Here is a 26971-nt window from a genome sequence, read left to right on the forward strand (position 1 = left end):
ACCGCCGCCACTGGCGGGAACGCTCTACGTCCTCCTTACGCCAAGTACGTACTCCTCCCCCCTTGCGGCGAGCAGTGGTGCTTGACGTCACTTGCGCAAATTGGCTCAGTGAATCGCGGAAGGCTCGAGTTCTGCGTATGTCTCTCTCCGAATTGGGTCCAGCCCCCGCCTTAGCGCAGGGCAGGTAAGAAACGGTCGCGCAGTTTGAAATTAACGCTGTCGGGAGGAGCTTAATCCGCTGCTCTGAGGTCCAGCCCCCTCAGCCTGGGAGGTGGTCCCAGCAGCAACGCCTTTGATGGTCCCCCCCACGCCCCCGCCCCCGTTCTCCCGCCAGAAGAATCTGCAGCCTCCTCCTGCGTTTTCCCTCCCCCACGCCCTCCCCTGCGCAGAGGACAGACTCGGCCCCTTCCGGAAACACCCGAAGCGACTCTAGTCAACAAATTACACTTCACGCTCCACCAATCTAACCCCGGCCGACGTCTTTGGAATTGACCCCTCGGGTTCAGGAGAGGTCTTTGGAGAGGGTGGTCCGAAAGGGGCCCTCGTTCTTCGTCCCCGATTCCTCCCACCCAAGTTTGTCTTCACCTCCTCACCCCCAGCGTTTGGAGGTACCCACCCCCAGGGGCGAGGAAGTGGGCGGGGCCCGGCTTTGGCGCCACCGGCTGCTGCTGCGAAGCAAAAACGCCTCCGCCGAGAAGACTCTCGTCCCAGTCCTCGCTCCTCCTTCCCTCCCCCTACCCTCCCCTGCCCTCCGGGGACCAGCCGGCGCCACGCTGCGCACGGTAAGTGCTGCGGTCCCCGCCGCTCTCCTCCCTCCCCCTGGGCCCGGGCTCCCGGCGGGCGCGGCGCCGCGCGGCCCCTCCCCCCCGCCGGGCGCGCGCCCCCCCCGCCCCGCCCCTGGCGGCGGCCCGGCGTGGGCGGTGCCATCCCCCTCCCCCCCGCGGCGGCCCCGCGCGCAGCTCCCCGGCCCCCTCCCCCTCGGATGTGGCTGGAGCTGGAGGCGTGCAGGGCCGGAGACGCCGGAGACCCGGGACCCGGAGCAGCTCGGAGGCGGTGAAGTCGGTGTTTTTCTTTCTCTCTAGCTCTTCCTCGGTGGTGCTGCTTTAGGTCGCACATGCGGCCCAGGCCCCCCAGACCCCGCTTCTCGCCCCACCCCGAGTCGGGAGGTGGCGGGAAGGAGCAGAGACCCGGCGGCGGGCCTGGCGCTGCGCCGGCGCCTGTAGCTAGTTGGGGGCACGAGACTATCCCCGAGAGCGTAGAGAGCTGTGGCGTCCGCCACCTTATTTCTAGACAAAGCGTATTTCCCTGTCCCCTCCCCCATCCCGAATCGAGATGAGGGGCCCTCCTCCCCCTCCCGGGCTTGGTCGGCGACCGGGGCCTCCGGGGAGGGCGGCGCATTCTCCCGCATCCGCGCGGCCCGCTTCCCGGAGTCGGCGGCGGGCGCTCCGTTATGTGGCCGCGGCCGGGGGAGGCGCGAGCCGCGTGGCGCAGTGCCCTTGAGCCCCCGCGCGCGGCCTTTGTTTCTCCCCGCGGCTGCGCTGACCACGCGGCCCGCGCTCCCGGGTGGGGGGCGGGCGCCCGGCGTGTAGGCCGCAGAAGCCGGGTGGGGCCTGAGGCTTAGCGGGAGCAGATGGACGGACAGAGGAGGTGATACGTTTTCAAAAGTGGCACGAAATGGGACTGGAGCATCTCGCTGTGTTTTTCCTTTAGTTTTTTAACTAGTGATTGGGAAGAGGGAGGGGTTCTAAGAAGAAACCAAGTTGGGATTACGCAGGCGACTCTTCGGCCTGTTAAGAGATCCAGAGGAAAAATTCACGGTAGTTTACCGTTGTGATTGGGTAGTTGTCCGATTTTGAACCAAAATATTTGGCCATTTTTTAAAAAAATAGTACGGTGTAAGTGGGGTTTGAATACGGTGTAAATGGGGTTTGAATTGAAAAAACGTTTATCTGCTGTTTTCAACCAGTGAAGCTGTCTCAAGTACCAATGTCCCCAGTAAGGTTTCCTAGACCCGTATGTTAGAACACTGATGTACTCTCAGGCATATTATGTCTAATTAACACAGGAGCTCAAAACTGCTTCTCAGTGGATTTGTATACATGTTTGATAATATTCGCTGCATACCTGGGGTTGCAATCCAAACAAAACTTGTGTTTACCTACTTTTTTTGTGTCATGCAAACTTCCTTTTAACTGTCATGCGTTTTTCTAGTAATAGCTCTTCAAGTCTGCAATAAAAAATGGCCTCCAATAAAACTACATTGGTAAGTTAACGAAAACCTAAAATATGTAAGGATCTAACTCAATTTTTTTTCCCCAAAAATTATAACTTTGCATCTCTGTGGTTGAGAAACTTACATCTATATATATTCCCCAGTCCCTACTCTCCCCAGTGTTGTTATGGAGAGAATTAGGGGCCAAAACGAAATCGTTATGTTGAGATACTTAGTGACTTGGCTTAATAGTATCTTAATTCATTTAAAGAAACCTAATGTTGGGAGGATAGCACAATACAAATTTTACTATTTTTATTTTGTAATAAAAATGCACAAATTTATGTAAATGGAAGAATATGTTACAAAGCATAGACAAAGCAGTGAAGCCTTTTTGATTGGCATAATATCCCCTGAATCGCTCTGTACTGAATTCTAGAGAAAGCAAGTATTTTCAGTATTGCCCTGTTTAAAGAACAGGCGCCTTGTACGCTTAAATTGGGGCAAAAAGTCAGTGAATCTTCCAAATTACTTTCGTCATGTCATATTTCAGACTTGCTTATTCTAAAATACAGATGGGCTTTAAATTTAAATCACTGCAGTGTTATTAATACACAAGACCAACAAAATCACCTGTGTCCAGGAACGAGAAAGGATTTGATCTTTTGAGCAATTTTTTCTCTCTAGCAGTTTCTTAAATCCAAAGTTTGCATTCTCAGATTTCATTAAAAGTTCTGCAAATGTGTAAAGCCATGTCTAGTTATCAGCTTTTTAAAAACACTGGAATAGTCATATAAAAATCACGAAATTCAAAGTTATGGTTCCCATAGTATTTAATTCTAACATATTGTGTTAATAGTAATCGCAAGCATATAAAGGTGAGTGTTAATATCTAAATAAAGCAAAACACTTGGTTTTGGTTTGTATATTCTCTTCTTGGGTTTCACACTAAAAGGGGCAAGTTGGTGATTTTAATTTGTGCCATCATTAGTTTGCACATTTAAGTCAAATGTCCTAGGAAACAAAAAATGAACTATGAAGTTTATCTGGTGAGTCTGTGTGGCACAGATGATTCCCATCAAAGCCATCAATGGAAAAAGCACACATAGCATCTTCTATCACCCCTCAGGATTGAACTGTTCCTAAAATTCCATAAGCAGTAAACCAAAGTAGAGATAATGAATTGGCTTTATGGTGACTTGTGTTCTTCAAGTATTGGATGGGAAAGGAACTAGCTGTCCATGAGGCTTTGAGGATAAATATAGATACAGAAAGTAAGCAAATAGATAATTCTATTAAAATTAAATTGCTTTTGCACACAGTTTGATAGTCTTCAGTGTCTGTAACTTACTGATATTTAAATATTTTATCCTTTTTAAAGGATCACAAGTTGACAACTTTAAAAGTTTTTATTGACTTTTCATTTTAAAATAGTGCTGTGAGATGTGTATTATGATTTAAATGGTAAAGTGAGTGAATTTTCTTTTAAACAGATGAGCACTTGAAACTAGCTTATGAGTGCCATAGTAGTACTTGATTTTTTATGCCAAATTTTTTTCTTAGTGTTTTTATGTTTTTCATTTTCTGTGTTTATTTTTGTCTTCCTCTTTATTCTGTTAACCTCTTACCTTCATGGACATAGCTATTTTGTTTTTATTTAGGATCAGTATATAATAAGCTTTTGTCTACAACCAAGTTTTCTCCACTCCTCCCACTATCATTCTTAAGCTTCCTTTTGCTATACAGAAGCAGAAAGTTATCTGGCTGGGTACAATACCCAAGTATCTTGACTAATGGAAATTGTAAAGCCTGACTTGGAGATGGTATCCAACAAAATCAGATGTTTGCTGCACTTTTTTTAAATTCTGGAGGATTTTTATTTCTTTGTGTGTAGACTTCTGAATGACTAGATGGTTTTAATGTCTTTTTGCAATCTTGAGGCATTGCTGTTAACTTGTATGCTATATTGAGAGATGACTTTAGTGACGAGGCAATTAAGATTTGTTAATAGCACCTGTTTTAAGATGAAATAATTTTAAAATGAACATAACGTTTGGGATTTTACCCTCTCACTCATCTTCTGTTAACCATTTCTGTTTTTTAAAAATATCCGTTTTCAATCCTCGTAACAAATCTGAGTTATTGGAAAATGGCAGATTGAGCCTGGTCTGCTGCTCACAAATAGTGTTACACAAGGAAAAAACCTAGAAACTCATTTAAAGTGAATTTCGTTGGCTATCAGTTTAGACTCCTTGTCTTGAGAAACCAAGAAAGGAGGATTTTTTCACAGAGAATAAAAATAGTACAGCATGTTAGTCTCTTGAAGTGACAGCATTATACCTTTGTTCCAAGTAGTCAGTAATATTATCTACAGAGATTGTGGAAAAATAATCCATCCTTTTAAATCTATTCATGGTCTCCTTGGTTGCCCCTGCAATTAATAGCAGGATTCTGAAACGTGCTTTCGTTCTGCACATATCTCTTTTCTATATTGTTGGCATTTTTAACATTGGTGTTTGAATAGGGAAAGGGGATCTTAGTGTTTGGGGGCCATAGTTTTAATGGGTCTGTGGTTCACTTAATAAAACCTGTCACTGCTACTTAATTTTCCTCTGTATCGTTCTCTAATACTTTCTAGTTGTTTTTTCCTGTGTTGCAGTTAAAATGAGTGAAAACTCTAGTAAACTTGGTCTTCGAGACTAGACAAAAATAAGACCCGGAAAAGATACCAGTATTTTCCAGAAAATATTTTTGATTGAATTATTTCAGTGAAGGGTGGTGGGTGATAGGCTTGAGCTAAACCATCAGGATTAAGCATGCCTTTATTTTATTGATTATCCGTTGACTTTTATCTTTTCAGAAGATGTCTGCCTTGGGGTATAGAAGTAAGAATTTAGGTGTCAGATGCAATGATTAAGCAATTTAGCCTTGAAAGTGTACTCAAAAATCAAAAGAGATGTTTCTTAAATTTCTCTTTTGTTTTGTTTTAGCAGAAAATGGGAAAGAAACAAAATGGAAAGAGTAAAAAAGTTGAAGAGGCAGAGCCTGAAGAATTTGTGGTGGAAAAAGTACTAGATCGACGTGTAGTGAATGGGAAAGTGGAGTATTTCCTCAAGTGGAAGGGATTTACAGAGTAAGAAACATTCTTTTTATTATATATTTGCACCTAAGTGGTGTTTAAGATTTTTTTTGCCTGAGATCTTTTGCCAGTTTTCCCACAGGTTTCTTCAAATTTAAAGGACACCTTTAGTCTGGGTTATCTTGTTTGAGATCTGTTTAAAAAGAGTCAATTCTTTAGCTCAAAGTTGTAACCAAGCAGATTTGAAGTTAATTACCTTGGAGAGTCAAATTTATAGAATTATAGAGTGCAGTTTACTATGTAGGTGATGTGTTTTAATGTAGATTTTGTACTAATTAGAATACCTAATTTACATTGTTTTCCCCACGTGCAGAGGGCGTTTAAAAACATTGAAGCTATATGACATAGATTAGTGAGTCTTAAACAGAAGTGCTCGTCGTAATCCAGGTCCTATGCTGGGTTTATTGTATCCTAATCTCTAAGAAGTAGAGTCTGGGCATTTTTTAAGCTCCCTAGTTCCTCATGTTGCTTGTTACTAATTCCTCTCATAATTACTCTTTATAATGTTAGATGTCTTGTAAGTAACTTACATGCAGAAATTATACTCTTAACTTAGGTTTATCATGTACTAATCTATTTTGATTCTTCTGCTGTACACCACAAAAACAGCAAGGCTCCATGGGCAGGGACTGTTGAAAATGGATAGGTGGAGATTGACAGCAATTTTCTGAGCATGGTGGAGATGCGGGATGAGATGGTCAAATTACGAGGCTTCAGATGTCTGTTCTCTACTTCCCCCAACGTTTACATGTAAAGTCGCCTCCGTAGCAATTTGGGTATTATGAGTTGAATGTAAGATTTAGGTTTCCCTATTTTATCCTTCTGGTACCCTTAGTACCCTTAGTTGAGCTTAAGTATTTATCATAAGTTCATAATTTACCACTAGAAGAATTTCCTGCAGCTGGCAGAACCAAGCAAAAGTAAGTCTCAACTATTTTAAAAGTAGGTTTAACCAGTGCCAAAGAATTGATTACCTTGGTAGGCGGTTTTGGTGTTTTTTTTTTAAGAATCCCATGAGACATTAGAGTCTGTCTACATCCTACCCACCAAAATGTTAGCAAATTAACTCCCTCTTTCTCTCCAAACTTAAGGCTGCTACTCTGATTGAGAACCTGCTATGGACAATGTAATGCATTAATTAATAATAGAAGGCTGTAATGAAAATAACACTACAGAACGGAGGCTCCACTTCAGCTCTTTTGTCCTCCTCTACCCTCTAATTTAGATTTGCCAATTGTAGAGTCTTAGGATGTCAACAGACCAAGTTGTAACCAGGACTTAATGGCACCTTTCCCAGCATCTCTAAAATGAGTAGTTTCATCCTATTCGTTCTTTAAAGGCTTTTTGGATGAGAGCACACAGAATTAGTAAGCCTGTCACTAGTGTAGGATGATCTTACTTTCACGTTTGGCAATTGATACTCATTTTTGTTCCAGCTCTTCTGAAAAACATGCAGAAATGGTCGTCTCAGCCTTGTATCAGGGGTCGCAAACTTTTTCCCTAAAAAATTACATGATAAATACTTCAGGTTTTGTATGCCATAGGTATCTTGTCAAAACATTCAACTCTGCGAATATAGTTCAAAAGCAATGATATACACTACATTAAATAAGTGAGCATGGCTGTCTGCTAATAACACTTTGTTAATGGGCCCTGAAATTCAAATTTCGTGTAATTTTCATTTTGAAATTTTTTCCCAACCTATTAAAAATGTGAAAAACATTCTTAGTTTATCCACCATACAAAAGGCTAGATTTGACTTTTGGGTTACCAACCCTTGCTGTATGTCATTTCTGAGCACCCCAGCAGAAATTGAAAATACTGTCTTACATTTGAAAATGCCTCAGAATTGTTATGTTTTCACACAAAGTATTGGAGGCCCTAACCCTAGGCAGATATGATTAATCTGATAAAGTAATTTGGGGGAGGAATCAGGAATCCGCATTTCTAAAAATTTCCAGAGAAATTCTGAAGTGGGTTGTCTACGTAACTTGGAAAGCTAGTAGCTCCAGTTATTCTGTTAAAATCAGATTCCGTTAACTTGCACGTATTGTAGCAGATTGCCCACTTGGTAGAGGCTGTGAAAGTAAGCACAAAAGCAAGTGTAAGCAAGATTCCCTCAGAAGAATGGAGGATAGGAGGAAGTGGTTAGCATCTGCAGTACCGAGGACAGCTTTTCAGATACATATTTAGTGGATCTGGATGATGGTGATGAACCATGTTTAATTGAATGAATTTTTTTTTAACTGAACACAGTGCTGACAATACTTGGGAACCTGAAGAAAATTTGGATTGTCCAGAGTTAATTGAAGCATTTCTTAATTCTCAAAAAGCTGGTAAAGAAAAAGATGGTACAAAAAGGAAATCTTTATCTGACAGTGAGTCTGATGATAGCAAATCAAAGAAGAAAAGAGATACTGTAAGTATAAAATATTGCCCACCAGACTGGCTTTTTGTAAAAGGTTGATGGCTTGATTTTAAATACTTTTAAGATACTTCTAAAAACTCAGATACTTTTAAAATATCATTAAAAAGCTTTTCCTAAATTCTTAATATTTAGGACAAAAGGGATAGGCATGATTTAGCCTACATTGTATAAATGTGCAGTAAGTTCTTATACCATTTAAATTGTTGTGCTAGTGTTATTTTGCGTATATTCAAGGATTTGATCCCTGATCAGACAATTTCCAGTGATCCAAGACAGGCAGTTGTAAATATAAAGACCACTAAGATTAGGTCATTGAAGTACCTTACAATATACATAGTACATCCTGATTGTAAGCCATTAGTGGCATTGACCACCAGAAAGTACTTCACTTCGGCATGTATTGCCAATCTTTGTATTGCCAAAGTATTCCCAAATAGTGCTTTGATTTTGAAGTATATAATCTTTGATAATAAAAAACTTTGTATGCTTTATTGGCCTGAATAATTGGTTCATTCACCACATGTGTATTTTGACCCACTCTTTGCTTTACTAATGTCTCTGTGGCTTTGGGCAAATCACGTAACTCCTTGCTTCTACCCTCAACTTAAAAACATTATACTTGTCCTCCCTACTGGCCTAGCATGCCAATTTGGAAAAAGGTCTTGGTTCTGAATTAGTGTTTAGGCTTAAGGACTAAATGTACGATACAGACTTATTGGTAAGGTCTTTAGATTTAAAATTTGATCATTTGAACTGGATGCCAAGTACTTTCTAGATAGTCTTTTAAATCTTCATGACAACTCTATTAAGACTATAGGTGTTATCCCCATTTTACAGATGAGAAACAGGGTTGGCTATAAATTTGGTTCTGAATGCTTTAGCAGGCCGAGCAAAAAGGTAACTCTTAATTGGTATAGGTAAATTGAAAGTCAGCCACATACTCAACAGAAGCACTGTTTAATAACAATAGTTATCCTATGTTGAGCCCTTAACAATATGCCAGTGTTCTAAGTAACTTAATTTGTGTTTCATATACTATGAAATATCTGTGAGACAGCATAATTATTCCTACGTTATAGATAATGAACCTGAACCACAGAGGTTAGCTTGCCCAAAGCCACACAGCTAGTGAATGTTACAGCCCTCATTCTAATGAACCCAAGCGATCCTACTCCAAAGATGGGATATTAATATAAAAGTCTGGTAGGGAGAAAAGTTTCGTTGGTCTCTGCACTTGTCACCCTTTTTTGCTTTCAGGCCACCTTTACACTCCAGAAAATTACTGAGGATCCCAAAGGACTTTTTATATGAGTTTTAACTAACATTGCTTAAACCGTATTAGAAATTAAAATATAAGTTTCTGAAATAGTTTTGTCTTCTATTAAGAATTGCAAAACTTACTGCATGTTATAACTTCATGAAAAGTAACTTTCAATGAGAAGAGTGGCATTTTACATTTTTGCAAATTTTCACTGTCTGGCTTAATAGAGGACAGTTCTACTTCTGCATTTGATTTGCTGTTAGGTTGTTTGGTGGAGGTATAAAGTCACAGATGGAAGAGGGGACCTTGATGATAAATAGACATTCCCAAAAGGTCTCAAGGATTCTCAGCCCACACTTTGAGAACCACTGGTTACACTAAGTGTTTTATAAGGTTTCCTGTAATTCAGATTGATTACAATACTGACTAGTCTTGAGTTTTAAAGTTTTTACTGTTTTGTGTGTGCTTTAAAAATATGTGAGTACTTTAGACTAATTCCTGAAAGTCATTTGAAACACTTTGAAGAATTTATGATTACTAATTGATAAGTTACCAGAAATAAAGGGATTAGTTTTTTTCTGTGTGCTCACACACTTCTGCCTTTGATGTCTTTAGATGAAGAAAGTTGTCTGTTTTCTTGACTGCAATCCAGAATACTTTAGACATCCAGATTTGTTTTTTTCTGCTTGTAAGGTTAATGGGAATTACTGTGTGTTTTAGTACTAAATATGGGCTCTTGCCCTAGCCACTTCTGTTTCACTATTGGAAAGTTATTTAGAAGCTACGTATTAGGGCTGGCCCAGTGATGTAATGGTTGAGTTTGCACGCTCTGCTCCAGTGGCCCAGGGTGTGTGGGTTCAGATCTCACCTGCAGACCTATACACCACGCTGCTCATCAAGACATGCTATGGTCGCTTCCCGCATACAAAATAGAGGAAGATGGCACAGATGTTAGCTCAGGGACAATCTTCCTCACCAAAAAAAAGCTACATATCATGAAAACTTTGGAAGTTAATATTATTAGTTTGCTATGTGGAAAAAGGTGTGGCAGCATTTATATAAATAAATCTTTAACCTCTTTTAAGCAGGCTGATAAACCAAGAGGCTTTGCCAGAGGTCTTGATCCTGAACGAATAATTGGTGCCACAGACAGCAGTGGAGAATTAATGTTTCTCATGAAATGGTAAGTGTGCAGGTGATTGCTTTTATATTTTAAAGTAAAGCTTGTTTTTTAAAAACTTGTGAAGCCTTATCTAGGAAAGGAAAGGTTTATAAATAGTTTTCATCATTAAGTAGAGAGTAATTATCTGTGGAAAGGATGATTCCAGTTACTTTTGCTAATGCTGTTTTAAAGCAAAGATTGGCAAACTGGCCTGTTTTGGAAAATGAAGTTTTATTGGAACATAGCCGCAATTACCACATAACCTTCCTGAAGAACTTACCTTTTGTGATTGAATTATGATTTCTTAAATGAATGGTTCTCAGTTGACCAAAATAATTTAGACTTTTAACTGCATGTTTTTTTTCCTCACAACAGGAAAGATTCAGATGAGGCAGACTTGGTGCTGGCAAAAGAGGCAAATATGAAATGTCCTCAAATTGTAATTGCTTTTTATGAAGAGAGACTAACTTGGCATTCTTGTCCAGAAGATGAAGCTCAATAATTGTTTGCATTGCTTTTTATATATATTTATATATATATATAAAATCTCAGTCTTGGTTTTTTGGTTTATTAGTGTGAAAAAATAACTACATTCTAATGAAAATCAAGTTTGATATGTTCGTTTTGAAGTAATATTGAGGGAGTTGTTGGGGGTTTTTTTTGCATCTATAGCACTGGTTACTTTGAACAAATAAAAGCTTTCTGTAGTTGCTTCCTTTATCAGAGAAGAACATTTGATACCATGGTATATTACTTCCTCTGCATTAGAGAACAGCTTTTCTAAATGTTGGGGAAAATCTCCATAGGCATAACTCAATCAGAATTTGTTTAACTCGTATGCCTAAGGACCATACTGGGGATTTTGTTTGTTTAGGGGTTTTTTGATGTGTGTATACATAAAATACATGTGTCAGTGGTTTTCTTTTTTTTTTTTAATCATTCACCAAAACAAAACAGCATTTCAAAACCATAGATTAGCCTATGTTTTTGGGATGCCATCATTTTGAGCAACCTAAGAAAGAAATCACTTGAAGTTTAATTGAAATTTTTCCTGAAGCCTTAACCTTTCAAATTAAAGAGGTAATTTTGTAATTAGTTCGAAAATTTAGACATATCAGAATTCATACCTACAGTCATATAAATGGCAAGTTTATTTGCAAAACCCTGAAAGGAAAATTTTATCATTACCAACAACCTCCCCACCCAAATGAGAAAACTAGACAAATCCTGGTGTGTTTTAATTAGGTAAGCAACACTTAATTAAGTGGACATTTAAAGGTTCCTTCTAGTGAATCGTTCTTTTACAAGAAGTTGAAATCCCTGGAGTATAGTGACTAAGAGGACATGATTCGTGGAATGTGTAAGATTTTGTTCATGGAAACCGAATCAGATGGTTGAAGATTGGCGATTTAGGACCTGCTGGAATAAATGGGTGAACGAACTTGTTATCTAAACTCTTTGACCTGCATGTTTTTTCTTTATCCCAACTTATTCTTTACATGTAGGCTCAGACTTCTCAGTCTTTGGGTTACTGGTTCACCAGAAGCCAGGAAAAACAGTAACTTTGTAGTAATCAGAATGTTATCCAACTGTATATTGTTTACTTTATTGTAAATACTGGTAAACAGTGGTCAATAAATAGTTTTATATTCCTTTATGTGATTAGACTCTTTTTTTTGTTTATCTGATTGCCTTTATAGTGGGAGTAGAAACACCCACACGCGTTTGTTGAATTATCTTTATCTTTATAAATCGTCTACCACTAAGGCATTTGAGTACATGTCTTAGATGTTCTGAGCTTAGGAATTTCAAACTTACCTAGAATATGCATTTCCACAAAATGTTTTCTTGTAGGGAGATAAAAATTAGTTTCATGTGATGTCTAAGTAAGGGGAATTTGTTTCGTTACAGTGAAATTTTCATACTTAGAACCTAGTGTTCTGAAACTGCCATCTAAACCATCGGATATTCTGATAGGGCTGATCTCTTGTAATAGATTTCTAATTTCCAAAATTCATAAAGAAAAAAGGAAATCACCTTGCAATATATGGAAATATTGAATCATTACATTGTACACCTGAAACTAATATGTTGAATATCAACTATACCTCAATTTAAAAAGTAAAATTTAAAAAAAAGGAAATCATATCTATACTAAGTTATTACTTATTTCCTTATAGACCTAGCACTGCTGTCGTCAATGGGCTCATAAATACAGAACCTTCTGTTGATAGCAAATTGGCCCTACATGAAACGTCAGTAAGGGCATTTCTGGAAACAGTATGTTGTCCTTGTATTGCTTTTATTATCCCTTATGATACATTAGTTTCTTATTGATGCTGTAAAAAATTGCCACAAACTTAATGACTTTAAAAAACAAATTTATTAACAGTTCCGGAGGTCAGAAGTCCGAAATTAGTCTCACTGGGGTAAAGTTGAGGTATCAGCAGGGCTGGTTCCTTCCAGAGGCTCTGATGGCAAAAATCTGTTCCCTTGTCTTTTTCTGTTTCAAGAGGCTGTCTTCATTCCTTGGATTCTGGCTCTTACCATCTTCAAAACTAGCAGTGTAGCATAGTTTCTCAACAAGTTACCTAAGCTTTCTGTGCCTCGGTTTCCTCATCTATGAAACAGATAAGTCATGGGTTTCTATAAAGATGAAATGCATACATTTGAGGCACTTGGAACAGTGCCTTGTATTTAGTAATCAAAGTGTGTTTTGTCGCTTATCTTTAATAGGGACGTAGTAGGCTGTTGTATGGAGCTTCCTCAAATTAACCAATTGATGTGGGTGTATTTAGTTTGTAGTCTTTTGCTATTAGAATAATGTAATGAACATTCTTAGACATAATGTATAGTGACACTTAAGTAGTTAGAGGTGGATTCCCAGAAGTTAGTGAGTCCAGCTTGCATTGATTTACGCTTTGATCAGTACCCATTACCCTATTTCCTCACTTCTAGTCTGCAAATCTGTGATATTTTTGTTGAGCGTTCTTTTCGTGTTTAATGACTATTTGCATTTCTTCTTCGAAAAGTTAATTGCCAATTTTATGATTTTTTGAATTCGTAGGAGTTCCTTTTGTAGTAAGAATATTAACACGAGTTTTTTATGTTGCAAATAGTTTCTCAGTATTTGTGTTTTGACGTGATTTATGTCTTTATACCAAATCTTTTAATTTTCATCTGGTCAGCTCTTGTCTGTCTTTATATCTTCTGGCTTTCCTGTCTTGTTTAAACATCTCTCTCCCATCCTAAAGTTGAAGTTATATGGATATTCACTTAAATTGTCTTCTATTTTCATTGTCATATTTATTAGGTGTTTAATCTGAGATTTTGTTGGATATTGTGCTGAAGGTTTCTTATTTTTGTTTTCTGAGATGGACACCAACACCTCTGAGGATGTCAGATATGTAGGTAGCAAAGTTTCCCTAATCCAATGGATCAAAGAAAGGAACCATATGCCTCTACCAAAAAAATTGGTCAACAGATAAGACTGAAGTTTCTCATAAGGGGCCTGGAATCTGTTTTCCTGGAGAAGTATTGGTTTGGCAGGATCTCGGAATTTAACACCATCAAGAACAGAAGGGGTCACTGATCTGGAGTTGATTACCAATAAGCTATTTTTAAAATCTCTGAAGCTTTAATATTGTGATCACTCACTACTTTCCTCCCCTCCCTGTGCTTGCTTTTGTAATTGAAAACAAGTGAATATCCATTGTTTGCAAACCAAGGAGCTGGTTCTTTGTAATTCTGACAGGACCTGATACTGCCAAGGGTGTCTTTAGTACGTACCATGGACGATAGCGGAAAGGCAGGGAAATCAGTCCTTCAAGGTAACTCTTCAGACAGTTAGAAGTGTTGTCTCCCTCTCCTTCCAAGTTCTTGAACCTTAACTAGGCAATGAAGATACTTGACAAAGAAAATGTGAGGGGCCGGCTCTGTGGCCGAGTGGTTAAGTTCACGCGCTCTGCTGCAGCGGCCCAGGGTTCGGATCCTGGGCACGGACATGGCACCACTCGTCAGGCCACATTGAGGCGGCGTCCCACATCCCACACCTAGAAGGACCTGCAGCTAAGATATGCTACTATGTACCAGGGAGGTTTGGGAAATAAAGCAGAAAAAAAAAAAAAAGATTGTCAACAGTTGTTAGCCCAGGTGCCAATCCTTAAAAAAAAAGGAAGATTGGCAACAGTTGTCAGCCTAGGTGCCAATCTTTAAAAAAAAAAAATTGTGAGGAAATCATGAGCTTGAGCGTGATGATCATTATGTCTTCCTTTTCTATTTCTGTCACAAAAAGAACACCTTTCTAGGGCACTTACCATGAATGGAGCTTGCAGGACTAGAAGTTGGTCTGGGTGCGTTAGTGAGTGGTAAGTGGATGTGAAGGCCTAGGGCATTACTGGACACTGCCATAGACTTTATAGACACTGTACACTTAGGCTGCACTAAATTTATTTAAAAAACTTTTTTTAATAATTAACCTTAGCTTACTGTAACTTTGTTTATAAACTTTTTAAAAATTTTTTTGACCCTTTAGTAATAACACTTAGCTTAAAACAACACGTACAGCTGTAGAAAAATATTTTTTTATATCCTTATTCTGTAAGCTTTTTTCTATTTTTAAATTTTATTTGTCTTTACTTTGTTAAAAACTAAGGCACAAACACATAGCCTAGGCCTACACAGGGTCAAAATGATCAATATTGCTGTCTTCCATCTCCACATCTTGTCCCCCTGGAAGATCTTCAAGGGCAATAACACATGGAGCTGTCGTCTCCTATGATAATGCCTTCCGGAATACCTCCTGAAGGACCTGCCTGAGGTTCCTGAGGGGGTATCTCTTTTTGGAAATATGTCCATGGTGCTTTGCTTGGTTTATTTTATTCATCATAGATTTGCTTGTAAGCAGATAATGTACCATGACCATTCCTCTCTATTAATGAAAACCTTTTGGTGTTGGGGTCCGTCTTCTCAAACTTTTGAAGGAGCTCGTTGAGGTCTGCAAAAGCTCTGTTAAACCCTTCACTGTGAATTTTCTTGAAGGTTCTTTTTCCTTCTGCAGTTTCTTCTTCTCTTGCCTCTTTCAGCTATGTATTCCTGTTCTGGTTCCAACAACTGCTCATTAGTCAATTCCTCAGGAACCACCTGTAAAAGTTCCTCAACAACGTCCTCATCCACACTCAGGTTAAAGTTGTTTGCCATCTCAACCAAAGCCTTGTTGATTTTTTCAACCTCCGCATCCTTAGCAAATCCTTTGAAGTCGTGGACAAATCTCTTGAGTGTCTTCTTCCAGATGCCATCCATACACTCCTTGGTGACATCACCCCAAGCCCAAGCACGGTTCTTGATACAGTCATAGATGTTGTAATGCTTCCAGAATTTTATCAGTGTCTTCCTCAGTTACAGCAATAGCGTGGGTAAAGGTCCTCCTCAGGTAGTAGGCCTCAAGAGCTGCTATAACTCCTTGACCCACTGGTTAGATCAGAGGTAATGTCTGGAGGGAGAAACACCACTTTGATAGTGAGATGAAGATCACCAAAAAAAGGAGGATGTTTGGAAGCATTATCAACAATAAGCAAAACACTGAAAGATATGTTATTCTCCAAATAGTGCGTCTCCATTTCACTGGCATAGCAATTAAGGAGGACATCTTGGAAGAGGAGCTGGGTTGTCCATGACTTCTTATTGCTGCTGTAATATACTGGCAGTGTGTGTTTATTGATATGCTTGAAGGCCCTGGGGTTCTCACTGTGTCAGATCACAAAGAGTTTCAATTTGTAGCCTGCAATATTGCCCCAAAGCAAGACTTAGCCTGTCTTTCAAAGCCTTGAAACCTAGCATTGGCTTGGCCTCTTTGGATCAAAGTCCTTTCAGATATCCATGTCTAGAATAGGGAGCTTTCATCCATATCGAATATTTACACAGGCAAGTAATTTTCCTCCACAATCAGCTTATCTAGAATTTCCAAAAAGTTTTCAGTTGCCTTCACATCAGCAGTCACAGACTCACCACTCACTTCCTCATTATGTAATGAATAACAATTCTTGAATCCTTTAAACCACCTAGAGCTAGCAGTAAATTCAACATGGTAGTTAGGTCCAGCCTTTTTCAACACTGTAAACAAATTTTTTGCTTTGGCTGTGATTGTCACAGTGCTGAGAGGGATACGCTTCTGGTCTTCAATCCAGGTCCTTGTAAGTTTCTCCATGTCTGATATAGGCCCTCCTCGAATTTTTGTTAGTCTCACTGCCTTCACTGAAGCAGACCCTTTAACAGATTCTGTCACTTTGTTCTTGTTCTTCAAGATCATAGCTATGGTGGGATGGGACATGCCTGGCAATAGCCATCGCTGATTTTCCACCTTTGTTGTCCTTGGTCACTTTTAATTTTGGGTCCAGGTGAATCACTCAACATGGCCTCTTACTGGCAACATTAGCAGTGGATTCTGTATGCCTAGGGGCCATCATAAACAAAACAGCATGAGATTAAGAGCTGGCCCCGTGGCCGAATGGTTAAGTTCGTGTGCTCTGCTTCAGCAGCCCGGAGATTCACTGGTTCAGATCCTGGGCACAGACCTAGCACTGCTCATCAAGCTATGCTGAGGCAGCATCCCACATAGCAGAACTAGAAGGACCTACAAGTAGGATATACAACTATGTACTGGGGGGCTTTGGGGAGAAGAAGAAGGAGGAAAAAAAAAGATTGGATACAGATGTTAGCTCAGGGCCAATCTTAGAAAAAAAAGATTATTAAAAAAAAGCATGAGATTAAATCAAGCACAAGGGAAATGGATGCAATAAAGAGACACAGTAAACACAAGATATATGAGGCTGCTGCCTGTGTAACATGGCATAGTTTTACAGTAAACTTTTTAATAAATAGAGGACACTCTAAAAAAAGGTTAATAGTATAGTAAATACATAAACCAGTAACACAGAGACATAGTCGTTGATTATCATTATCAAGTATTATGTACTGTACATAATTGTATGTGCTGTACTTTTATACAACTGGCAGCACAGTAGGTTTACACCAGCATCACTGCAGCCACATGAGTAATGTGTTGTGCTGTGTTACAAGGACTACAACACCAGGCGATACGAATTTTTCAGCTCCATTATAATCTTAGGGGACCATTGTCATATATGCAATTCATTCTTGACCAAAACGCCGTTATGCAGTGCATGACTGGTTGATTTGGTGTAATCAAGGAAGTTGTAGTAGGTGCCAATCTATCTTGTTAATACTTCATAGCTTGATCCCGCTTTGAATGTAGTATCTCCTATGAATATGCTGACCTTTTCAGATACATGACAATCATTTGACATATCTGCTAATGGAGAATAGTTAGGGAGGGGGGAAAGAGTTGTTGGGTTTTTGGGTGGGGATTTTTTGTGTATTCTAAGAATTTATATTATGTTGAAAGATTTCTGCAGGCATCATATAAGTCACTCAGAGAAGCACAAAAATATGAAAGTGTATTCATTTGGAGTCTATTTTCCCATTACAGATCATGTTTTTGCTGTGAAAGCAAACGTAATGAAAATCTCCATGAGCACATGAAAGAATTTAGTTCTTAGAAGAAATACCTAACAGTTGTTGAATATTGTCATAAGTATTTTTTATACTTTATCTCATCTAATCCTCAAAATAGCCCCCTGGAGTAGGTATGATTGACCCCATCTTACACATGAGGAAACTAGGGCACAAAAAGGTTAAAGAAAGTCAACGCCATTTGTATGAACTAGAGCATTTGCTGTGGGAATAAGAAGAGGCTTGGTTTTGAAACCAGGCACTCACCAGACTGATGTGGGAAACAAAGTAACCGAAGTTTCTGAGCTTGTTTTGCAGAACAACAGGAAGACCGCTGATAAGAGAGCAGCTCCCTGACAGCCCCCTTGCTTGACTAAATATTGCACAGGCGCACTGAGAAGCTAAAGTGACTGACTGTAAACTTTAGACATCATAGGCTAAAAATCCACCACATGCAACACATAGAACCCCCACCCCCGAATTCACATATGTGACCCATGAAGAAATATGAAAGACAGTCACATCTGCACAGAGGACTCAAAACTTCAGCCCCCAACCCCCTCCTACTGTCTCCTCTCCGCGGAACCCAAGATCAAAACCCCTAACTTTTTTCCTTTGGGGAGATGGATTTGAGTTTTACTTCCAGCTCCACGCCTGGCTGCCTTTTGGTAATAAACCTCTTTCTCTGCTACAATCCTGACGTTTTGATGACTGGCTTTGCTGTATGACAGGTAAATGAATGTGAGTTTATGTTCAATTTCAGTTTGAAGATAGGGTTTCATCCAACACATAACTGCCCAATATGTATTTGTAGAATAAAGTGATTTGGTATGTAGAATAAAGTGATTTGGTATATAAAATGAAGTGATGTGGAGGTTAGGAAGAAAGAGATCCAGAATGACTCCAAGATTTCATGTCATCTTGGAGGGATGAAAATGTCATTTAGTGAGAAAGGGAAGAGAAACAAGTTTGAGGTGGAAGACATTAAAGTATCTTTGGGACATAGTTAGATTGAAGTATTCCTTTGATTCCTTTCACTAGTGTATTACTTAGTAAACCTACAATACGTATTACATAATTTGGCTAAGAGTGGGAGATACTCAACTCAAACTTCCTTTGATAAGGAAAATTACTCACTGACCTAGAGACAGAATAATAAAGTGGTTCAGAGCACTGACTCTGGAGTTTGACCCCATGGGTTTGAATCTTAGCTCAGCTATTTATTGCAGTTACTTAACCTCCCTATGCCTCAATATTCTTATCTATAAAACTGAGAGGATGATAATGATGGTATTTATCTCATGGGACTTTCAGAGTCAATGAGAAACATGGAAACACCTGGAGCTGAGTGTCTGGTACTTAATAAGGACCAGATAAATATTATTACCAGTCTCCACTGTAAGCCTCAGGATGACTGGAACCTTGGACTGGCACAACCCCAAGACTCACCATCTCTGGTTATTGGCTGTCTTCTTTGGAACTGGTTTCCACAAATCAAAACCAAAAGTGCTGGCAGCTCCCAAATCCCCAAGTGTGCCTCTAAAGAGACATTGAGTTTTTTTCTCTCTCTGCTGTCCAATTCAAAAATCCTGTAAGAGATCTCTCATTGTTCTGGCTTGGGTCAAATGCCTTCCCTGGAACTATCGACTGTATACAGATGTGTGGAGCAATATGGTTGGATCAATCACCAGAAGAGAGCTTTTCCAGAAAGAGATGGATGTTTTATATAAATAAAATATATAATGAAGGCAAAGAATTTCAGCCAATTTCAAGATACCTTCTTTTTTTTTTTCCGAGGAAGATTAGCCCTGAGCTAACATCTGCCAATCTTCCTCTTTTTGCTGAGGAAGACTGGTCCTGAGATAACATCCATGCCCATCTTCCTCTACTTTATATGTGGGATGCCTGCCACAGCATGGCTTGCCAAGTGGTGCCATGTCCGCACCCGGGATCCGGACTGACAAACTCCGGGCCACCCAAGTGGAACCTGCGCACTTAACCGCTGCACCACCAGGCCAGCCCCTGAAGACACTTTCTTAAAATACCCTTTGTCCTTGCTTTTTAGAAAAAACTTCTAATGTGAATATTTTGAACGTCCTGGAACATTGTAGAACTTCCTACCAATTCCTTACTTCTTTTCAAATGAAGATTGAAATCTGCCCTTTTCCTTAAATTTAAGTATTGGGGAAAAAATGACTTGGGAGAGCAGGACAAGAACACTGATATTTAAAGCTACTCTTGGAGCTCTGTGTATACATATGGAGAATTTTCGCTTTTTAAAAATAAAATCACAGACTCAACCTTTTATCCTTATTCAGAAGTTCTGCATTTTAGCCTCTTAAAGGAGAAAATAATGACACTGAAACTAATATTAAGTGACCTCTCATAGCAACATTCTTCCTTATCGTGATATTTCAGTGTCTACAATAAGGATCAAGCTCAATGGCATCCACCAACTCTTAGTTATTCCCCCGATGCATTTATTGCATACTAGTAACACCCAATTTAATCTCCTGAATTGGTTGTCCTGCTACAGTAAGTTAATATTTTTAGACCCCCAAAGCCACTTTTAGTGTCTCAAAGGTCTAAGCCATTTTGACGAGGAACATTAGGAGAGAATCAAGCGGGAAGAGAAATGAGAGGCAGATATTCGGGGGAAAAGCCTAGATGAGAGTTGGCATTGGGAAGTTCGAGAATGAGATTAGTAAACCAAAGCAAATACATATGACACTCAAGATCCATGCCACCACTTCACAATGCCTTTTGGTATTTCAGTATCTGAATACCTTTGGATAGATCTCAAGATGGACTCACTCTAAAGTGAATTAATCTTTCTAGCAAATATTGTCACAATGAGATTCCTGTTATACCTTCCCACTTCTCTCTTCTTTTCGTTCGGCTTTCATGGATATCTGATTCCTCTGCACCAGGAAAAATTCCTGAGTAGTAGAAACTTCTCTCTGATGTGCTGAAAGGGATAGAAGTTTGGACATGTTGCAGAGGAAATGCTATAGCTTTCTTACAGCTTGTTATACAGAGTGGCAACACAATGAAAACCTCAACTTTACTCTGGTATCCCAGTTGTTCTCCACAGAAAGCCATGCTCAGCAAACTTCCCCGCACCAGAGCATTACATCTGATAGGAGAGGATTCTTAAGTTACACTTTGCTCTTATATTATCATATGTAAATAGGATACTGATCTCTCTACAGGTGGTAGTCATGCAAACGAGGGCAGAGAATGACTCTGAACCTTTTGCTTTCTCCTTCTAGAACATAAGCTTCATGGGAGCAAGTATTTGTTTTTTTCACTGCTGTATCCCTGGCACCTAGAAGATGCCTGGGATCAATTTGAGAAAAGCAGTGATGGAGGGAGGGAGGGCCGTGCATTTAACTTTGGGCTTGAAATATAGTGTTTCTACCACTCAAAAACGATCTGCCAAAAGGAGAGTGAACCCCTAAAATAAAGCAAGCTCAGTGTATGGATCACATATTAAGACTAGAAAGGGCAAAACTACGTATTTAAAAATTTTTTTTTTTTTAAAGATTGGCACCTGGGCTAACAACTGTTGCCAATCTTCCTTTTTTTTTTTTATCTGCTTTATTTCCCAAACCTCCCCGCCCCGTACATAGTTGTATATCTTAGTTGCAGGTCCCTCCAGTTGTGAGACGTGGGACGCCGCCTCAACGTGGCCTGACAAGCGGTGCCATGTCCGCGCCCAGGATCCGAACCCTGGGCCGCCTCAGCGGAGCGCGTGAACTTAACCACTCGGCCACGGAGCCGGCCGCCCCTATTTTTGAATTTAAAGTGCTGTAGTTTGGGTGAGTCAAGTGCCTGAATTAATAAAATAGATCTAGGAATGCACACTCTTTTTTTTTTTTTCAAAATCATCATGCCTACTTTAATTTACCCCACATAATTTGCAATGGCCTCCCTGTCTTTATTATTGTTTTTGAAACTTTGATAATTCCTCCTTCTATTACTTCTCATATCTAACTAAAAGCATAACTATTTGTCTTCAGTAGCAAATATGTATTCCTCATCCAGCATAAATATTCCAAGAAAAGTGGATTAGAATGGTCCTGTTTTGCTATTTTGACCTGAAAGAAGTGGGAGGAAGGAGGGGAGGTGAGAAAAACTCAGAGATTGTGAGCGCATGTTCATTTTCAGGGACGAGTTCAATCCAGGATGGAAATTACTATCATTCCTTCTAACAAACAGGCTCGTGTTAAAAATGGTACAATTGTTGTGAAATAAGTATTGACCATTTGCTCGGTCCTTGCTTGGTACAGCCCTAGGTATTGGACCCAGGTCTATTTTAGATAGACATATTTCTCTTCCTGGTGGCATTAATATTTTAAGATGGACACTAGTGAGAACACTCAATCAAGTTGGCCTGAAAATAAAAGTCTGAATAAAACAGACATGCAATTATGACACATTGTTCAGTCAGCCAAAGAAAGAATATGCCACATTTAAGAGCCATACCTCTGGTTGCACAACCTGTGACTATAGTCAAAGCCATTGAACTGTACAGTTTAAATGGCTGAATTGCATTGTATGTAAATTATATCCCAATAAAGCTGTTTTTTTTTTAATAAAAGAAAAACCGGGGGCATGAGAAGGCTCTTACCTGAAAAAATGCTTTTAAAAAGAAGTCATGCCTCTTATTTTTCTCCTTCATAAACTCTTTGCTTTGATCATGCCATCATTTTCTGTTACCTCCTTGAAACTTTCTCTCCTCCTCCTGCCTCCATGTCTTCCCTTCCTCGCGCTTGTATGGTGTCACATCTGTAAAACAGTCACAATATTATACATCTCACAGAATTAACAGGATGATTAAGAAAGTGTTCAGCACACAGTGACCTACGTTGGGTAAACGCCTAGATCTTGGAAAACCCTGCACTCCACAAAGCTGAGCTGGGGCGGAGAGACATTCTCATCGGCGGATTTCCCAGTCAGCCATTGGGGAAATGCAATTCATGCTCTCTGGCGGCTCATCCCACAGAGAAGCCAGATGCAATGTGTGAGTGCTGGCAAGAGGACTCTGAATTTTGTTGCACATTCTCAGCCACATCCTTGGCTACTGATTCTGGAATTCATTTCTACAAACTCAAGGTTAAGTCTTTGGGGGTCCCCTTTAGACTATTCTGACTCTTCTGGGGTTGTAGTAATTTCCTACAGACTGGAAACCTGAGTGTCCGTCAAGATAAATAAATCAGGATGAAGTGCACCTTCCAAACAATTTCTGAACTTTGGCAGACTTTCCAAGTTTCCAACAGAAAGTTAAAAAATAAACCACTTTTTACTATTTCTTTACTGGTTGATTTTTATCATTTTCTCCTTGCTCCCTAGAAAACAAATCCCAAAATCAAAATGCAAAGCAATCTCTAAGGTAATTCCCCCCTCCAAAAAGATCCTAAAACAAATTACTAAAACAAGCTGGTGAATTTTTAGAATAATTTCTCCTAACATGTCAAGTGAACTATTATTACCAACTCATTCCTATACAGCAACAAGCCAGCAGTTTAATTCCCAAACAGAAGAAAAAAAATTCTTTTTTTTCCCCTTCTTCTTCTCCCCAAAGTCCCCCAGTACATAGTTGTATACTCTAGTTGTACAGCCTTCTGACTGTGTGAAAAAAATATCTTTAGGATAAAGACTAGGTAGAAGAGTGCAAATCATAAAAGGGTCCTTAGATTTTGATAGAAATTTTCCTGAGAGCCCTCACATTTCGTGCTCATTGAAAGAACTCTTGTGCTAAATTGGCCAACTAAATTTTAGAAGAAAAAAACACTGTGATCATCACAGTGCTCTGATTTGTAGCAGAGCAGGTGCTATGGAGCTAAAATAAATACCACCACACTGAAGTCTGGCAGAATGGCCATACATACCGACCAGTGAACTGACAATTCCAGTAAGGGGGTGGCAGGTGGACTGGGTCAACTCTAGAATTATGTCTCAATTTTCATACCACTTGTTCTTCTATTTTAAATAAGGAATTATCCTAGATTAATAGTTCATATGTAAATTTATTGCATATTTTAAATTGTCTTAGCTTTAGTGATATGTTCTCTGAGGATTAACCAAATGTGAGTACATGAAATCTTTTTAAAAATCTATCTCTTGTCCAACTGGTGTATAATAAATTAAATGATCTGTTTTTACAAGAATAACTATTTCATTAATATTGGTCCCAAATAACTCACATTATCACTTAGGTCTTTTGATGCCTACTAGCTTTATTCTAAAACAGAGGTTGGCAAATTGCCTGTAAAGGACTACACAGTACATATTTCAGGCTTTTGTGGGCCATGTGATTTCTGTTGTAACTATCAACTCTGCTTCTGTAGCATGAAAGCAGCCATAGGTGAATGAGTGTAGCTGGGTCCCAATAAAACCATTTATTGTAAAATTTGAATTTCATACACTTTTCACAAGTCATAAAATATTCTTTTGTTGATATTTTTTCAACCATTTAAGAATGTAAAAACCATTCTTTGCATTTGGGTCAGAGAAAAACAGGCAGCTGGTCATATAAAAGCAGGCAGGGGGCCAGCCCTGTGGCACAGCAGTTAAGTTCGCACTTTCTGCTTTGACAGCCTGGGATTCACCGGTTCAGATGCCAGGTGAGGACCTATGCACTGCTTGTCAAGCCATGCTGTGGCAGGCGTCCCACATATAAAGTAGAGGAAGATGGGGATGGATGTTAGCTCAGGGCCAATCTTCCTCAGCAAAAAGAGGAGGATTGGCGGCAGATGTTAGCTCAGGCAGTTAATAAAAAAAAACCCAGGCAGATTTGGCCCCAAAGCTGTAGTCTGCCAATCCCTGTTCTATAAGGTTAAGTGTGTAGATAAACCTTCTCTCTAAAAGAACGGTTAAGAATCTTTACATTATCAACGTGACATAGCTTCTTTTCATCATACACATTACCTTCCAAGGGGAACGTTTGGAAAATAGCAAGATTTCTGTTGGAGTCCCTCCTCCTCATTTCCAGAGATTTCCCTTCCCCTTCACTTGTTCCTCTACAGCTGCCCATGAAACGTCGCCGGGGACTACCCATGCATGCACTGTAAACCAGCGGTTGTTAACCTGAAGCCAGAGGCCATGAATTTTTTTTTTAAAAGATTTTATTTTTTCCTTTTTCTCCCCAAAGCCCCCCGGTACATAGTTGTGCATTCTTCGTTGTGGGTTCTTCTAGTTGTGGCATGTGGGACGCCACCTCAGCGTGGTCTGATGAGCAGTGCCATGTCCGCGCCCAGGATTCGAACCAACGAAACACTGGGCCGCCTGCAGCGGAGCGCGCGAACTTAACCACTCAGCCACGGGGCCAGCCCCCAGAGGCCATGAATGTAAGGCACAGCTCTGTGGGGTGTGTGTGTGTTTCTGGGGAAATGGTCCATAATGGCAACATATTCTCAAATAGTTCATTCTAATACCGAAAGATGGTTTAAAACTACTGTTTTAGTTCTTTTCTGTAGCGTTCTTCAAACCCGCATGTCCTCTTTCCTACCTTCCAGAAGCACACCTGAGTAGTATTTGCAGGCATGTTAAAGCGGACATAGCCCTCTCCATAGAGTGAAAAAAAATGGCTTGTGTGGCTGAGTGTGGAATAGCTGTGGACTCCGCTGGAGCGTGGGCATTGCAGCTACATCAGCAAGCGCCCACAGGGGGCTTCCAGGAAATCTGTAAAAGGAAGAAAGGCAAAAAGAATCCTTGCAAAAGAATGTATTTTTATTCATTCGTATTTATTGAATGGAGAAAAAGAAAGAATCTCATAGTGTCCTTATTCTCTGGTGGAATTTAATTACTATGTTAAAAACAAAGTTATGCATTCCTGACCCACCCCGCAAAATACTATTTTTCCGAGGTAAAATAGATAAACTAAGGAACTACTCTGCCCTCCCTCCCCATTCTTTTAATGTATGTGCACTTACCAGTGTCCTAAAAACGGTACTCAAACACAAAGTTTCACTGTTGGAATTACAAGTTTCCTGGAAGGCTGGAGGTCTTAGAATGCATGTGTACAGTCTTAGATATGCCCTGCCATCTGGTATCTCTCCCTTCTTTTGGTCACCTTCCACACTTCTTACCCACTTCTTTCTGCCTTCAATTACCTTTTACCTACTAATTTACATTTTTCCCCCAAAAAGAAATTTATGAGTTAGACTTCCTGCCATGAGCTTTCTGTCTCTACCCCATCATACCTCCAGCCTCTCATGGTATTATGATTACTAGTTCGTTTGCCTGTCTTCTATGAGAAGCTCCTTGGAGGCAGGAACTGTGTCTTTTTCACTGCTTGAGCGTTTCTGCCTAGCACACACACAACTGGTTCTGATTAACCATTCAACAAAGATACGGATAAAAATCTCAACCAGTTACCTGTTCAAGCATCACACACATCCACATGCTCCCAGAGCCAAAAGACCATATCTACCTCAGTTTATAGATACATTCTTTGCAATGTCCTAACCTGCCATTGGCCAAAAATTCAAGTCGCTTCACAAACCAGACACTTACAGCTCTAGACAGTTGCGGTTCATATATGTATATGACATCTTGTAAAATTCCAAATGATTTCTCTAATATAACAATACGTCTGTATCACACAGTGTTACTGTATCATAGCAACAAAGAAAGCACTAGTCTGATTATTTATTGACTCCGTATCAATAATTCATAGCCCATTTGCTCCAACAAACAGAATCCATTGTTCAGGAAGAGTCATCATCTATAAACATGAGATGGACACCCCAAAAGCTATAAAGAAATCCACTCTTCAAAAAACAAATTGAGAGGAAGGACAAATTGCTTAAATTTATATTTTTAACTAGAGGGCTAAAAGCTCTGTGACTTACTCTCATCTCCTGATGGCAGTTCTGAAGCATCTTAACAGTATTTTAAAAGCTCTAATAAATTGTAAGGTTTAGGGATTATATTATCCCGTTTCTCACTTATCCCCAGACCTCCTCTTTCTTTAATTTTTCCTGTTTCTAAATTCTACATGTGCTGAGGTTGATCACTGCACTGAACCTGAAGGGAGATATGAATTAGAACCATTAGAAACCAGGCTACAGCCTGTGAATGGCACGGCTGACTGGAATGCTGGGGGAGGAGGTGCTCACGAAGATGGCAGCTCTGAAAGTGACTGCAGTCTCTAATAGGTGGGTCATTTCTACTCTTTGTCCACCTACCTGACTGTTGCCTGCTTCCCCTTACCAGAAAGTAAGCTCCAGCAG

At 39.8% G+C, this 26971-nt stretch overlaps 1 protein-coding gene across 19 annotated transcripts; it reads left to right on the forward strand.

Moving 5' to 3' along the window:
• Positions 1-46: 46 nt before the first annotated feature.
• CBX3 (chromobox 3) lies at positions 47-11859 on the forward strand. Of its 19 annotated transcripts, none has more exons than XM_044765767.2 (7): positions 47-184; positions 600-782; positions 2212-2263; positions 5203-5345; positions 7608-7770; positions 10126-10223; positions 10578-11859. In XM_044765767.2, exons 3-7 carry the CDS (start codon positions 2240-2242, stop codon positions 10702-10704), a joined length of 555 nt encoding a protein of 184 aa, XP_044621702.1. In that variant the 5' UTR covers positions 47-184; positions 600-782; positions 2212-2239; the 3' UTR covers positions 10705-11859. The 19 variants fall into 19 exon arrangements, with proteins under 19 accessions (XP_044621702.1, XP_070366915.1, XP_044621720.1 ...); XM_070510814.1 differs by having other exon boundaries at positions 10129-10223; XM_044765785.2 differs by having other exon boundaries at positions 5206-5345.
• Positions 11860-26971: the final 15112 nt, after the last annotated feature.

This window comes from Equus asinus, chromosome 1 (assembly GCF_041296235.1).
Source record: "Equus asinus isolate D_3611 breed Donkey chromosome 1, EquAss-T2T_v2, whole genome shotgun sequence".
NCBI classification, from domain to species: Eukaryota; Metazoa; Chordata; class Mammalia; order Perissodactyla; family Equidae; genus Equus; species Equus asinus.